Here is a 16,683-nt window from a genome sequence, read left to right as displayed (position 1 = left end):
CGTTGGGTAGATCTTGGATACTTATGTAAGATCAAGGAATCCAAATAATATATTCCGACTAGCCATTTTGGATGAGATTCTGGGTTGTTATACTGTCAGTGCACATACATGCAATTGAAAAGGATAAGATGGGTGCATCCACATACTTGATGTATATCATGAGCTATCCGCTTTAGCGAAAAAAAAAAAGAGAAGAGAATTGAATTGGTTCTGAGATTTCGAACAATAAAGAGTTTAAGAAGATCTTTAAGGAGTTTTTCAAAAATATTTTTGACTCCCCATCCACCACATCTGCTGATATGGATTGGTAGAGGTTATATCCCTCCTGCTAGCATTGATCTTGACCCCTTGGTGTACCAGACGTGGCATCAATCGCGAGTGAAGATGGCCGGATGGGAAACTAGGGGAGTGCTGGACTGACTTCAGATTCGAGACTCGGTCAATCGGGACGGAATAGCCGGTAGCCACTCGAGAGGTTCGGTCGTTCCCATGGATCCAACTTCCGCCAGACTGAAACCGAGAGGCGAGAGACCTTGAGAGGGGACAGGCAAGATCACAATATTAAGAGTTAAATAGATTTAATGGTAAATAGGTAAACGAGTTATCCGATCCAACCCGATTTGGATATTAAATGAGTTAACTGGGTTAGCGGTACTTCTGAAATCTGAACCTGACTTAAATATTAAATAGATTAAATAGGTTTATCTGTTTACGACCCGAACTTGTTTAGCCCGAATTCAAACCTGCATATGATGGGTCTAATACGGGTCGGGTCATAGTTTACCAGCCCTACCCTTGCCAGCGGAGTTCTTGACATGACCCATTCAATAGGAGCAGTTTGGGCCGGTTCACCGATTTTAACTACTTTGCCGTGCTCAAACCATTAAGCCCAACTTTTTAGATGAACAGTGTATTCGGAAACTCCATTACTTTAGGGCTCGTTCTTTTGGGTGGTAAAAAACTTACCTAGAAATTTGTATTTTGTTGAGTAAGTATTTTTTAGACAATATTTAGAAAAATAATTTACCTATATACTTTTATATTACTACATTTTTGGAGGAGTTGCTAAGATCTATCCATATTTTCTATATATATATATATATAAAAGCTTGATACTCCAGACCAGCTCGGCTCAAAATTTATAAAATATGACTATATGACTAAAACTTGCTTGCTATATAAATATAGTTTATTAGCTGCTTTCGAAAGTATTTTTTCAATTGAGTTTTGCACATAAATTAGGAATTATGTGGAAATATAAATGCAAATGAATACAGGAAACGAAAGCATTCTTTGTTTCGAATTTTGATTTGTTACTAAAAAAGATAATCAAAAATTTGATATAAATTTGGACTGGTCCGATGAAATAGCTCAAGAAGCCTGGCTCACCCAAGCTATCTTGGTCTAGCCTATTTTCGACACTAGCTTATTGGAGCCCGGATCAACATGCGTTTGCCGTTTGGTTAAGTTCTACCGAGCTGTGTTTGGACCATATGTTTTGTAGCCCAGTTGAGCCCAAGATCACGCATAGCTCGGCCCAACCTGTGCTGCCCAGACAATAGTTATTTTAACTTGATCCTTGATTCTATTTGAATTTTTGTGCCACCATCTACTAGACTTTATTGTGATTTCTAATTGCATAATTGGCTTTAAGTTCTATATCTAGAAACCATTATTGAACTTTGTTAAATTGTCTAGCAAAAAAAAAAAAAAAAAAACTTGCTACTTGCCCAACAAGACACTGTTTGGGCCTTGCAAAGGTAGAGCAGACCAATTATAACTGGACACTATGTAATTCCATCAATCAATTTATTTATTTATTTGATCTACAGAACAATTAGAATTCAAGTTTTTATTGATTTGGATGCTATCTAGCTGAGATGCATGAACCAAATCTTTGGATTTTAATTGGGTGTAGCATATATTTGAAGGTTTAAGCATGTGTCTCACCATGTTTTTGATGGCATCTGATCCTAATATAATAAAACTCCTACGCCAACATGGCTAGCAAATTTTGTTGCACCCAACTAGACTAGATATCATTTTGTTATAGGAAAAGAAATTTTGCATTTGTTGCCTTACCCTTTTTACAAGCTTAGCCAGCTTCTCACCTTTTGCCAATAAAAATGGTGATGCTTCTGCTCATGAGCATAGTAGGATAATATTAAGCTATATATGTATCCAGTACTTAAAAATACGTGCGTCCGATGACACATACGTTTAGCACCCGATAAATAAATGCTTTCAATATCAAAATTCTATTAATCTAATATTAGAAATATTATTAAATTGATGTGGATATACTGAGTATTGCATACGCATATGGTGACTATAGTGTATCCACTATCCAATTGGTTTGGTTAGGAAAAAAATTATTTGAAAGTTTAATTTTGCAAAAAAATCCAAAAAAAAGTATAGTTAGGTCCAAGCCCATAAAAATTTGTATTTGGCTCCAAATACTGGACCTGAAAGATGGCACAGCTCACCCAAACCTAGCACACTTGCAGCTTCTTTTTCTTTTCTTCTTTTTTGTAATTAGGCCCCTTGCATCCTTGATGTGTAAATATATCTTGACCTTGAGAATTATCTCAGTTGTTATATCCTCCGCTCACAAGTTAGAGATGTCGGGTTTCGAATCTTGAGTGGTTTATCATCAAAAATTTGATCCATTGAGTCTTGCACAGGTTGGATCTTCTCTGAGTGAAATTTCAATAATTTAATATATGGGTGGGTCTTCCTATGTTTGCTCCTTGTCAGTGTCTACCATTGATTCATCCAACCCCATGTTCTTGCAGCTGATTCATGAACAAATATTTCATGTTTGCCTTATTCAAGTATTATTCCATAATTTGTAGCCACAATGCATGCTAAATAATGAATTATTTGGAGGATTCTTCATAAAAATCAAAACATATTCCTCGCCAACTGATTACAAGAGCCAAATAAATCTTTCATATGAATCTACATTAGACGGATTGCCACTTCAAGAGATATAACAATTATTTCGATAATAAAGGAAAAAAAAAACTGGCAACTTTGTGCGTAGATTGTAAGAGAAAAAACTGAGTCTTCGAATATTTGATATAATCAACTTGAGTTATTTCTAGAATTAAAATACTGTTGGAATATGATAATTTGGAGATTCGATGACGTAGCTGAGTAATTTTTTCATGTTTGTTGATGACTTTTTTAATAGAATTGTGCATTAAAATACTAGATAACTACATTAGAGGGAGTATGGTGAAGTGGAAAGTGATGATTAAGACAAAGAACATGCTTCGAGAATAGGATACTCCTAATAATTCTGATCAATATCTTAGTCATAGAGTAGTGGGAAGCTTTGGTGGCTCATTAATTGTTGTGCTTAGTTCTATTGTTTGTGCTTACTTCAAGGAAGAAGTTTGATGACAAAAGCACCAAAGTGCATCAGATTGGCCATTACGAGTATGTTATGGTGTAAATGCTCTAGAATTTTCACCCTCAAGAAGGTAGTTCTTATAGGGTCACAAGGTTCGAAAAATCAAGGACCAATACTGTATTGACTAAGGGTGGGTACCAATGTTGCCCAACACTTATGAATACTTGGACATAGAAGGATATGGTTGGGCATTCAACTTTAAAATGTCCTTCGAACATCATCAAAAAGTGTCTGATGCTTGACTCTCTTTTTAGAGTATCATGATGGAACTCCAAGGTTGAAGTGTGTCCTTAAGTTTTTTTGGATCGACGATTCAAACAAAATATCCTTATACATTTAATATAAGGTTATCAAGATCATATAGAGACTCAAGCAAAATATCACTATATTTTAAATATAAATATATCATAATTAGTTATTAGTATAAGTATTTCAAAACATCTTAATGTTAGAAGTATGTCCTATAAGTCAATCTGGCAGACACATTATTTATTCTGGGACATAGTTTTGTACTTGACTTTGTTATTATTTAATAATATTGGGCATCTTTTTCTATTCATGTTATGTATGTGTTCATGAATCGTCCAAGAAATTAATAAGATGATACATATTCTCAAGAGTTGAGAATTTGAGCTATGTATCATTGATGATTAATTCCTAAATGCCTCTGATCAATAGATCATCATGGGGACGGTAATTGATCCGATGAGATTAGTGCACAAATTGTTTTTTTTTGTGGGGATGGACGAGTCTTGAGTCCATAGTGTAGGGACACTGGAGTGATAGTGCAGGCAGGTGCTTGTTAGAGAACAAGGGTACCGAACGTGACCAATGCAAGAAGTCACTAGGATATCTATCCACTCGTCAGTGACTTGCTTAATGCTGCAGTGGTATGACTGGTCCTTTGACCTATGGTGCCTTGGCTATTTTTTTTTGCTAGACGTGCCTTGGATATTCAAAGTGAGGTTGCTGTAGTTTGACTGCACATATACATGGTCTTTAGCCATGTAGGTTCTTGTAGTGCAGATTGGCTGCATTAGATTCGCTATAGAAGTAGGGTGTGCACCTACATGAAATCTATCGACCGTGGTAGATAAGGAGTGGTCCTATGTGATTTATAAGACTGAGTTCAAAAGACTTCGGCCGGAGTAGTATGTACAGTGGAAAAGAAGTTTTCTGCTCTCGAACTAAAGTCGAATAAATCTTGATATATGACAGACGGTGGGGTTTGACGAGTTATCCATGACCTTCGTCTTGTAGGAATCTACGATCAAAGGTGATATCTGAAAGGGAGCTAGCACTAGAGGTGGCAATCGGGTCGGGTCGGATCATAAATGGATCGGGTCACATGCAGGTCGGGTCAGAAAATTATAAACCTGAACCCGACCTGTTTATTAAACAGGTCAGAAATTACAACCTGAATCTGACCTGTTTATTAAACAGGTAACCCGACCTGACCCGTTTAACCTGTTTAATAAACAGGTAACCTGTTTACCCAACCCGACCTGTTTAACCTGTTTGCCCAACCTGACCCGTTTAATCTGTTTAGACCTGTTTAACTTGCCCAATCCAACCTGTTTAACCTGCCCAACCTGACTTGTTTAGACCTGTTTAGACATGTTTAGACCCGTTTAACCTGTTTAACCTGCCCAACAGTGAAACGGGTTAAACGGTTTAAACGGGTCAGACATCTAAAACCTGTGGTCGGGTCATATTTTGCCACCCCTAGCTAGCACCCTGGTGAGATCTAGGCACTTGGATCCGACTACTTTCTCGTGTGGATACCCATAGAGGCCGGATGCATGTGCGGCTTCAAGCGAATGTTTTAAGTTTTCCACGATCATCAGATTGCGGTGACAATCTACCCGCACAAGGTGAAGATATGATCTTTCTCTTTCGTTTTAATCTTAATCTATCTACGAACGATTTTATTTGTTCATGAGATGAATAACCGTGCATGCATCTTCCGCTGTGATTTTCAAAATGCATGGTTTCCCGACGCTTAACCTAGCAAATAGATTACACAACTTGTGAACTCATGATTATTCCATTAAATCATTTGTAAAATATCTTCTGTAATTCTAGCAAGCAAAAACAATTCATGCTTTGAGAAGTTTATCAATGAAACATCCAAAAAATGCTATAGAAATTAAATTATGAAGAACAAGCACCTTTTTTGATTATTTTTTGTAGTTTTGTTCTTGGAAATTTAGAAGTACTCTGTTTGATGCCAAAAAGAGTGATATGCAACTCTATCATCAATTTGGTATCATCAAATATTTTTCCAGTGAATAAATGACAGCTTATTTGCTGAAGAAAGACAAAAAGAGATTCTCTGTCTTGCAAAGCATTCATTTTCCACTAAACAAAAAAAAAAAAAAAAATGAAAGAAAATTTAGATGCCTCTTCCAAGCTTACTACATATATCATGGTTATTAGCTTGAGGACTTCATATATTTATTGCACCAATACAGAATGTTGGGTTTTCAATGTTCTTAAACATTGTTTTGACTGCATTAGGTGGTGCCCAACATATCTGCATTCAGCGGTAAAATCATTAGGTTGTGGTATCAAATGACCTTAAATCTTACAACTTTCTTTAGCTCATTCATAATCAGAGAAACTGGAGGGAAGTTTCCTGCTCAAAGAAAGAATGCCTGTTTAGATTTATTATCCGAAAAACTTTTTGTTCTGCGGCGATAGAAAGATATATTTCCTTCTATTATGCCCTGTTTGAGAACATGTTCATTGATTGTGAACAATCCAAAATATAGGCAGTTGGGGTTCAGGTCTCACATGTTTGAGTCCTGATAGGACTAAAGTATCTGTTCAACGAGGTCAGACCTACTCTGTGTCTGAAGACCACTGCATGAACTTTCATATTCATTTAATTTACTGCGATTGGTGACATTATCATCTATTGTCTTATTGTGAACTAATTCTGTAGCAGCACTATGAACACCAAGTGCCGCATTCATGAAACAAAATGTCAGTTGATACACATGCATTTGCAGATTCCAGCTCTTCTGGTTTATCATTTTCTGTGATGATCGCCGAGTCTTTCTGACATCGATATTTATTTGTGTCGAAAGATTTTGTATTGAATGGTCTGATGCAAACATCTTTAATTTGATGAGCCAAGTCTAAGAGGAAAGCTAACAACTGTTCTACTTTCGATCGCAGGCGAGATGCTGAATGTGTAATGAAAGATTAAGTGCCATCCGGATCAACATTGAATAGAGAATCTAGGCTGAAGAGTAAAGAAACCATCTCTAGTTAGACCCTATGCAGATGGAAGTGATCGCCCAAATAGCAAGAGACTAGAGGGCCTTTTTGTTTGGTGTATTAATATTTTTTAAAATTTTGGTTTGTAAAACTGAAAATAGCTGCGACCACTAATTCCAACCATATACATTCACCTTGATCAGCAAGTAAAGAAAAATAAGTGAGTTATTATTATACTGTCGTTTTGCAGTCAGTTGCTACTGAGCATCCTGTTGATGCGCTGTTCTTTCTATATGAATCGTAGAAGTAATGTGTACTGCCTGTAAGTATGTATGTTGTCGATTGCTGTATCTGTAATTAAGGATGTTTTGTGAATTGGAAGTAGGAGGTGTTGGCTGAAGGTTACTTATATTTAAGTTTCATTGATTGTTCAGTCCTGGAATCCAAGACAGCGGAGAACGATCTGAAACAAGATAATTAGATAAAAAACAAGCAAAAAATAACAGAATGATTGGTAATCCAAGATCATACCATGAAAAAAAATAAAGGTGTTGTTGGTGTTTTAAGTGATTATGGGGCACGAGATGCTAAAGCAGCAGGCTCTAAGAATATTGGATATTATCCCATGCAACTTGTTGGCTGCTAATAATGATGTGGGAGTTTGAGGTAGGAAGCAGTAGAAATTGTTTCTGACGTGTTAACAAGAAGAAAAGGGGCATTATTCTGTGCACATAAATGCCACGGTCCTGATGAAAGTTTATATAAAAACAAAGAATGCATCTGCTGGGAGATGTATGTTAAGATATAAGGTATCAACTTCGCAGTGGTTTTGTCCTTCCTCAATCATGTCGTCTGAGTATAATCCTGTTTAGAAACTCGGGCAAATCTCTCCACCTCTCAAGTTTTTTCTTCAACAAAGGAAGGAGACGCCCGCATTATAATTACCCAAGTTCAGATTTTTAGAAGACTTGAATCCAAAATCTCTGGTTGCCGAACAAAACAGTGTAACCAGCAGGGAAGGACAGGGTCCCGATTTACCACCACCAACTTTGTAGTTCGCATGGAAGTGGGGATGATTCCAATTGTGGCGTATTAGCTGGTTGACAAACTGGTGGGTCCACCCTTGCTTCGTTTGAGGAGGAGGTTCACGGTTTGAACATTGGAGGTGCTTTCAAATGGTTAGCTCTAGTAATTCTGGGTGGTACTTCTACTGTTATTCTTAGAAAGCGGAAACAAATAAAGAGCCATAACAGAACAACTAACAAATATAATCACATAGAATGTATAGATTAATGGTTAGAGATTAAAAATGTACTTTTTTTCCTGATTTTAATTATATACTTTGCATCAATTATTATTATTATTTTGTCACATAAACTCAATTCTCCATCAGATATTTACGTAGTAAGTGCTTCACTATGTTTGCTGCCGAGTGAAGTGAGATTCCTTCTATAAGTGGCGACAAACTGTTTTTTTTTTTTTTTTTGGTCCACTATCCCATGAAGCTGCCATCTAACCCTGTCTGGAATTCGCCCTAAAAGACTACGAGCCAGCTCACAAGATCAGAGCTGCCTTTACGTCCCCACAGGAATGGATCTCTTAAGTGTAGTATAAGTCAAATCCCAACAATTTTTTGTTAGTAGAACTCTTGTTACATATAGAATCGTATATAGCCAAGTCATCCATTTTCTATCTCTGTCATGGTCTCCAATTCTCTGTTTTAAAGGTAGAATGCTTTCTAGAGACTAGAAGTATAAACGGAGTATTATAAATGGAGTAGGTTAATCTTAATCTCTACGAAAATGCTCTCTTATAATTTGGAAATAAATTGATGGGATCCACATGACCCAATCTAATAATTGGGTGGATGTCCTACGGAACAAATGAAGCCCGTGGAGCAGATCTCAGAAAGGATCATGGCATGGGGTTCACGAGATAGGTGATATGCCGTGGGCCTTCAAGAGTACCATGCCCCTTGTCCATTTTTAATGGGAGCTGCAGTTAAGCTTCCCCGATAGACACAGTGAGTTGCAGTAGTAGGTAATGTTCACAAAGTCATTCTATTATCACTGTTAGAATCAGTTCCAAACAGCAATTGCCAACAGCCGCTGTACTACTCCGTGCTCCAACTCCATCGATGTTGTTGGGGCAGGACTAGGAGTCCCTCCTGTCCTCCACAACAAGATCTGATTGATCATGTGGCCCATATCGAACGCAGAACATGTTCACGTGACAATCCCACTGTTGATACATAGTCGACATAGATCGCGACCACTCAAATAATGACAACCCTTGATAATATTCGATGGTCAATCCTCTTGCACTTAATTCAGATCCAAATCTAACTAATTATAACTCGATTCTGTTTTCTTGTATAGTAAAATTTCCTTGACAAACGAAAGAAAAATGTTTTAATTTTTGAATGTTCCCTTCTTTTATGTCGTGCCAAGAAAAGTTCTAATCTCATCCTTAAGTTTTTAATAATTCTGTTTATTCTTACAACTTCATCATTAGATCTTATCATAAGAATATGGTCCAATACCATAGAAACTCTGGGTATATCTCCGGTATTGAGTTGTATTGGTACGAAAGGATCATTGTTCTAGCTAGTACTATTTTCTCTTGAACATTCATCGATTGAGGATCCGCTCTTACGATCATGCATGATGCATCATAATGCAAGAACACGTCATGTGTCGCGCCTGCTCCGTCGGCAGGAAAACAGCACTTGCCATGCGATAAGGCACATTGTGGGGCATGATACATCAGCTTAGAATGCTGGTTGCCCTAGAAGAAGACATGCTCCATTTACAGCCGCCAACTAATACAACAGGAAGACCTGCATCAAGGATCACCCACAAGCACCTCAAAACGTGGATCCCAGCAGAATGTCATTGGGCCCAAGGCCCAGGATTGGACCAGGATGAGCTGGATGGGGTCCTGAGGAGGCCCAGGGGCAGTGATACCCACGGTAAGAGGGAGGAGGTCTTGGTGAATGCATGGAACGCTAGTTTCCACCACCCGGCAACAGGAGATTAGTATATAGTTAATGAGAGGGCAAGAAAGAGCAAGGGAGAGTACGACTACAAAAGTTTGTTAATATTGTTTTTGTCTCTTGCCTTCGGTTCTTTCAAAGCCTCCCCCATTGCCTTCCTCTCTTTGCAGGCGAGTTTTACGGTGGTTTTACTACTGTCGTAAGCTCTTTGAGTGGGGCCATCGGCCAGGCCTCACATGCCCTCTTAACAAATGCCCGTGTCTCTCCTTCCAGCCTGGACCCTGGCTCCCTCTTGTCAATTTTCCTGCTCTGCCGAGGCCTTCACTGCGATCCTCTTGGACCCAAACGATTGGGTTTCTAAGGGAAAGGGGTGCTCTTCTTGACCTTTCTTTAATCCTTCTCTCCTGCCTTGGACTCTCTGGGGAGTAGGTTTCTGAAGGACCATACGGGAGAAAGGGACGTAAAGCTAAGCTTTTGCTTTTATGCGATGACAAAGGTGGCAAGGAGTTACCGCTGCGGCACGTAGAGTAATTGTATATTGGTGGAAGGCATGGCTATCTCGACCGTTTTCTCTCTAGGGTTGGAACCTGGAAACAAGGAGATCTGGTCTTCTGTCTTCTGGGAAGCATGTGTGAAGGGGCGACCACAGTGTCAGCGGATTGGGGCCCATGGAAATCCCCATCATGTTTGACAAGAATCCTGAGGATTACGTGGTCCTTGATTAGGATATATCATTTTTCTCGGTAAAACCAGATGTGTGACACGATGTATCATGTTTGCACTCATTAGATACTTGTTGATGGTTGATCCATTCGGACACGTACAGCGTTTTATTCTATTTTGATGTCCAAGATGTAGCTTCATGTCATGCTTCCAGATACGTTGGCATCCATGACATTATTTTCCTTGTTCCTATCACATGAATAAATTGATTCCGTGTCCAAGCATGCCCTCAATAAACTTGATATTTGCCGAACTAAGTTTTCCATGGGATTTGTTTGGTAATTAAGATGGCATGCCTCCAATCAAGTTTTGGTATCTTTTTGTATGTCTCCCAAATGTTTACCGGCGTTTTTTCTCGTATCTTACCTTGGGGACAATCGGCATCATTGCATATCACCGTTTGAATATATGTATTTTCCTAAAGTTGGCATCATGCCAGCTACAGCAGCCTTAGGGTGTAATAATTGATAAAATAAATCATCATTCTATTAATTGAACCACTTCTGCTTCTCACTCTAAAAAAAGTACTTAGAATTTATTTATTTTTTAGAATTTTTTGCATAAATATCCTCCTAAATATCAAATTTTACATGAATACACTCCGAAAATTGATATTTGCATCTACACCCTCATAAAACACTTATTTTGTTATTTTATTTTTTTTATTCTTATTTTTGCAAATGTACCACTCCATCTAGTGCTGTTAAAAAAATTAACAGTTTCAAATTAAAATAACTAAAATACTCTTAATAGGTACATATGCGGAAATTTTTTTTATAAAACCATCATGATAGAAGATAAAAATAATTTCAAAATTTTATTTTATTTTTAATTAAAATAAATATGGTTTTTATTAACGATGTTAAATAATCTTTATATTAGGAACATTTGTCAAAAATAGATTTTTTTGAAGTACAGTAATAAATATAAATTTTAAAAGAATATTCACGCAAATTTAAATTTTTTAAAAAATATTCATGCAAAAAAAAAACTCTTTTTTATATACCTCAGAAAGGATACTGCAATTATAATATACTAAGCATGCTATCATATTACTACTATACAGAACTCTCAAAAATTAATCATCATAAGCCATTAGAAAGTAATCATATGCAGACACTTGGAATATGAATCGTGTGCAATCACGCATATCCAATAACATGTATTAAGCTTTTCACAATATTACTCCCACAATACAAGAATTGCAATGATGGCCAGCAATTGTTTGCAGCAAACTTTTTGCAACATATTTGCTTCTCATCAGGCATTATTTACCTTACCACATTCCAGCAGCTATCTACTAGGTCAAACTTCAGATCCCAAATAAGTTTTCACTTTCTATTAAATCCTGACATAATGAGCATTTCACATTAAGCATGCACCATTAAACTCAATTAAGCTTGTGGACAAACAGAGCATTAAAGATTGGCTATAAGTCTGGACCCTAGCTGGCTACCCTAAATCAGTGGGCTAAATCACTGAGGCTCTCTTTATCACATCTGCCATGTCACCCATTAAGAGCACAAAAATGGCAAAAGCTACAGTGACATCAGAGAAGAACAGGAGGAAATAAAAAAATCATGCAGCCTGGGGTGCTTAAAAGTCAAGCCCTCCATGACCTCCAAAGTTGGCAACCACACAGTTCCATGATGTTTGCGATGCAGTTCCATCACTCATTTCCATTATAAGAATATAATATACCAGCATCAAAGCATGCAACGAGGGATACATGTAAAAAATCTATTGGACAGGGAGACTCTAATTATTAACCGAGCCTATTGTACTCCAGCACGGCATAGCTTTCGGTCTGATTTGATTGGACCCGAAAAGAGGGGCATTCTCGTAATTATATTAGAAAGTTATGGGTCATTAGGTAAGGCCTCCGTTACGTAGGAGGGTGGCGGGAAACGACGAATGGAGTCTTTTACGTTCAACGCCACACCGTCAGCCGACAAAACGTACTCCCCCTTGTGATCGCCCTCCAGCCGTTCGATCCCATTTGCTCTTTCCACGTTGACGGCTTTGATCTTCCACCCTTAGCTGGCTCGCAATCTTTGTTTTCTATAATAACGTGAGAGGAATACGATATATGTATATATTGCGTCACGCTGACGTCATCCCGCCGTCAGCTCGATCGAAATCACGAACCGTCCATCGCTGCCTCAATCAGCCGCCGGATGTCAAGAGGAATACGGTCGATTGCTTACCGAAACGGGCGGCCGTGATGCGACTGATACAGCCGAGGGCCAACGGACCGTCCCACGGACACCGGTACACGACAGGAGGAAAATTAAAGCTCGTTGCGCGGGACCGCTAACACCACGCCGTTATTGTCCTCGACAACCGGTGGCCACACGAAAGGGGGGAAAGAGTGGCGAGAAAACGGGTGTGAGAATATCGGTACGGGGACAATAAAAGTTCGAACATCACGAGGTCCTTCGCGACGCTGCGACAGCGCGCGCGCAGAGACGGCTGGACCACAGTACTTCCCTGGCAGAGGAGCCACGTGTCAAACCCCCACTGGCCCGAGCTCAAAGCTCATCATCGTCCTTGGAGCATTACCGGGAATTAGGAAACAAAAGATTTGGCGCGACCATTCCCGTTTTATCCCCAAGCCTTTTCAATCAAAAAAAAAAAGAAAACGAAAACGAAGACTCCGTTTGTAATCGTAGCCGTCGGTGCTACTCCACACCTGCCATCCCGGCCTCGGGAACACCGGAAATTTAATCGAGCGCATGGGGGAAATCTTGGGAACACAAAGATTACGCTGGGCAACAGAACGACGAGCCCAATTAAGCCAGCACATGATTGGAATATTTTGGGAATTATTGGTAATATCATGAGATTTTGAGAGCCGATTAATTAACGAGATTGCTCTTAATCTCTTTTCAAAAGAATTATTTTATAAATAGATATACGAACAAAAAGAGCAGCACAACAGTCTCCGGTTGCGAGGGCCCTAAGCTACTAATCTCGCATCCAAAACTATTCTATATATAATATATATCATAAAAAGAGCTGCCAGTTTTTCTCTCCTAAAGCGACAAAAAAGGAAGGGGGAAGGGGGGGTTGGTGGGGAGGGAGGGATAATAATCTCTGTTTTCAGAGATTTTTACCATCATCGCCGGTATCTATACTCTCTGTACAACGGCCCTCGCCGAGGCGCCGGCGCTTGGGGGGCGGCTCGGCGCGGGCCAACTCGGGAAGAGGCGCGGCGGAGGACTTCTGGGTGTCGCAGCTGCCGCACGCCGCGGCGTCCAAAACGCCGACCGGGCTCTGCGGCATCGGAGGCTCTCGCCGCGGCTTCGCCCCCCTAGCCGATGGGCACGTGTCGATCAGGTACTCCTCCATTAGCTGGCGACACCCACTCACCGTCTCCTGAACCTCCAAAAAAAATATATATATAACGTAAAAAAATAGAAGAGTTTAGCGTCCGGTCACCACCACCAAGAAAAAATTTACTGTAGGGATCGACGGACGAGAAGTTTGCGACAAAAAAAAATAAAAAAAAACGCACCCAGACATTAGGTGTCCGGTCGCCAAACAATAAGTTACCACTTTTCCAGCTAAACCTAATCAAGCTATTCTTTTTTCTATTGTCCCCTTAGAATTAATAAAAATCTGTTAAATTCTCTTTCTGGACACAGAGGGAAGCGTGCCATGATGGAGCCACAGCATGCAGAAAAGGGAAAAGGCGGGAGTGGAAATGGGGTAATTTGACTGGAGGTAATCAGAATCCGGTAATTAAAAGACAGGAAATTACCTTGCTGACCCACTCATCAAAGCGGCTCGACCGATCGCCGTCGTCGTCGGCTGGGAAGTCGGCGATCTCGTCAGCCGCGCAGAGGATGGCCGCCGCGGCTATCGCCGATGGCCGGTAGCCCAAGAAATCCACCACTACCAAATAATTAAAACAATCATTTCATTTATTAAACCCAAACACAAATTAACCCGCATTTTAATAGCTAATAACAGATGGATAAAAATGAGATTTTGTTTGGTAATAAAAGGATTTGGTTAATACCACGGTGGGTGCTGAGGATGAGATCGGCGGCGCGGGAGAGAAGGGAGGCGGAGGCGGAGGGGAGCAGGGCGGAGGCGAGGTGGGGTAGGAAGTCGAATGGCGTGACGGAGCGCATCCGCCAGCGGAGGGCGGCCATGAGGAGGAGCTCCATCCGGCGAACGGTGCGGGGCTCGAACACGAAACGCGGGTCCAGGATCTGGAGGTCCAGCAGCAGCGGCACGTGCGTCTCCTCCATCTTCGCCGCCACCGACACGCACGCCACCGACAGCAGCTGCATCGGCCACCCGCTCCTCTGCCCGTTCTGCCCCTGCGTCGCCTTCCATATTTACCCCCAAAACCAATCAAAGAAAAAGACAAAAAAAAAAAGAGAAAAAAATCACACCACCACCACCACGACGTTAGATCTTGATGACGGAATAAAAACATACCGGAAGGCTGTTCGAGGAGAGAAATCGGTCGAGATAGTTGACGGAGAGGTACGCCGTCACCGGGCGAAAGCGGTAGAACTCGTTCACCTGATCACATTGTTATAAAAGAAAATAAAAAATAGATTAATAATAGAAGAAAGAAAGAGGGAAGAAAGGTGGGTGTTTTGGGAAGAGAAGACCTTGAGGATCCAGTTAATGGCGTCCTGGCGAGCGGTGGCGTCGAGGGAGCGGGCGTGCAAGCGGGAGAGATAGTCAGGGCGGGGCATGTGATCGGGCTCAGCTGCGAGAAGGGCGGCGACGGGGCGGTCGCCGGAGAGGACCGGGAGGGCCCACTCGCCATCGTCAGCGGCACCGCCGTCGTCTTCCCAGGAGGCCACGTCGTCGGCGTCCTCGGCGCAGTAGAGATTAGAGGACGCCGAGAGGAGCTCCGGCGAGAGCGCCATCGGAAGGAGGGGAAGAGAGAAGAGGAACAGTTGATGAATGGTATGGGGCGGTCAGGGGGCTGGCATTCGCGTTTCCCGGGCTGGGGGAACGGCAGCCAGGCTGGAGGCGGGTGGTCGGGTGGGAGGCGGAGCAGCCGGCGGCGGCGGCAGCGATGGGTTTGGGCATGGAAGAGAGGGAAGGAGGAGAGAGAGAGAGAGAGAAAGGCCCCTCTCTATCTCCGTCTCTCGCTTGGCCTCTGTCGCTGAGACGCACTCGCTCGCTTTCTCCAGAGCAGCGCTGCTGGCTTTTGGCGGCCGGTTTCAGGAACAAGAAGATGTTTTGCGTGGACCGAATGGGGGAAGAGACGTTTCTCTTCCTGGTTATTATATAATCCTTATATTTGGTGTTCTTATTTAGATTTTTTTCTTTCTATTTTAAGGTGGGAAATTGGAAATAATTTTTTTGGCAATGTGTTTTAATTGAGGATTTGGAGTTTGTTATCTATTAAGCTGTCGTCCCCGTTTGGTAGTTTTGATGGCACGCCATTTGCTTCTCTCTTTGCCTCGAGAGAGGTCCCCCCCTTGTCTCTCTTCCTTTTTGGATTTTCAACACTTTTTTAATAAATTACACCACTCTTTTTAATAAATGACATCAATAAAAGATATTTTCAGAAGAGGTCAAGGGTAATGTATGATGGACCCAGAGGGGGAGGAGTGTGTAAAACTGTAAATAGAGTGGCCTCCCTTACTTTTGCTACTTGTTCTTTGTTAAAGCATTGAAGTGGAATGCCAAAGGTTTAGAGCATGAGTGAAGGTTTAATATATATAAAGAAAAAAGGCATAGCTAGAAAAGAAGCATGCTTGGTATGAACATGTGATGTTTCCTCCTAGTCTCTGTAATTGGTATACTAGCTGTTCTTTATGAACCAAAAAAATAGAATGCTAGCTTTGGAGAAAGATTGTACAATTCATGGATTTGAGAAAGAGCTATAAAAGAGCCATGCCTGGTCCAAGCATGTGGTGCTTCATCTGAGAATAGGAAAGTAAAGAGCTTCATAGGTTCTGATCTTGAATCTGGTTTTATTACTAATTTGACAAATTTTAGCCATATTAATTGCTACTGCCACTCAGGCAATACTGATGCAGACCAATATCTAATATTTTTTTGGAGGAAAAATCAATGCTAATGTTAACAGAGCTCCTTTTGATACTTGGAAAGGAAAATATTTGTTGGACATGGACTAATGTACATGTTTGTTAGTGTTTGTCTACTAGTTAGTTTGTGATATAAGCTCGCCTTAATGCTCATAATGGGTGAATCAAATAGCTGTCAAGAGTCATAGTGCAAAACAATAACTAATGTGAAAAAAGCTGCATTTGATATGTGGAAGGGAAAATATTTGTTGGGCATGAAGTAAAGGAAGTAGTTTGTTAGTGTTTTTCTGCTA

The 16,683-nt window shown here is 40.6% G+C and overlaps 1 protein-coding gene across 3 annotated transcripts; it reads right to left on the bottom strand.

Moving 5' to 3' along the window:
• Positions 1 to 13,245: 13,245 nt before the first annotated feature.
• On the bottom strand, positions 13,246 to 15,670 carry LOC120106568 (cyclin-D2-1-like). 3 transcript variants are annotated; one of them, XM_039119537.1, is made up of 5 exons: positions 14,993 to 15,670; positions 14,814 to 14,900; positions 14,386 to 14,692; positions 14,125 to 14,258; positions 13,246 to 13,745 (listed from the first exon to the last, which is right to left on the bottom strand). In XM_039119537.1, exons 1-5 carry the CDS (start codon positions 15,254 to 15,256, stop codon positions 13,464 to 13,466), a joined length of 1,074 nt encoding a protein of 357 aa, XP_038975465.1. In that variant the 5' UTR covers positions 15,257 to 15,670; the 3' UTR covers positions 13,246 to 13,463. The 3 variants fall into 3 exon arrangements, with proteins under 3 accessions (XP_038975465.1, XP_038975463.1, XP_038975464.1); XM_039119535.1 differs by having other exon boundaries at positions 14,386 to 14,701; positions 14,993 to 15,659; XM_039119536.1 differs by having other exon boundaries at positions 13,246 to 13,739; positions 14,386 to 14,701; positions 14,993 to 15,657.
• Between the last annotated feature and the right edge of the window lie 1,013 nt (positions 15,671 to 16,683).

This window comes from Phoenix dactylifera, unplaced genomic scaffold (assembly GCF_009389715.1).
Source record: "Phoenix dactylifera cultivar Barhee BC4 unplaced genomic scaffold, palm_55x_up_171113_PBpolish2nd_filt_p 000566F, whole genome shotgun sequence".
Taxonomy (NCBI): Eukaryota; Viridiplantae; Streptophyta; class Magnoliopsida; order Arecales; family Arecaceae; genus Phoenix; species Phoenix dactylifera.
Note: the sequence above shows the minus strand (reverse complement) of the source record. Positions and strands in the feature narration are given on the sequence as shown.

Excerpts from the sequence above, each read along its gene's own strand:
- LOC120106568 (XM_039119535.1), bottom strand. The coding sequence starts at position 15,256 with ATGGCGCTCTCGCCGGAGCTCCTCTCGGCGTCCTCTAATCTCTACTGC. Across the intron at positions 14,901-14,992 it reads CCATTAACTGGATCCTCAAG|GTGAACGAGTTCTACCGCTT; the intron begins GTCTTCTCTTCC and ends CAATGTGATCAG. Across the intron at positions 13,746-14,124 it reads TTGATGAGTGGGTCAGCAAG|GTTCAGGAGACGGTGAGTGG; the intron begins GTAATTTCCTGT and ends TTTTTTTTGGAG.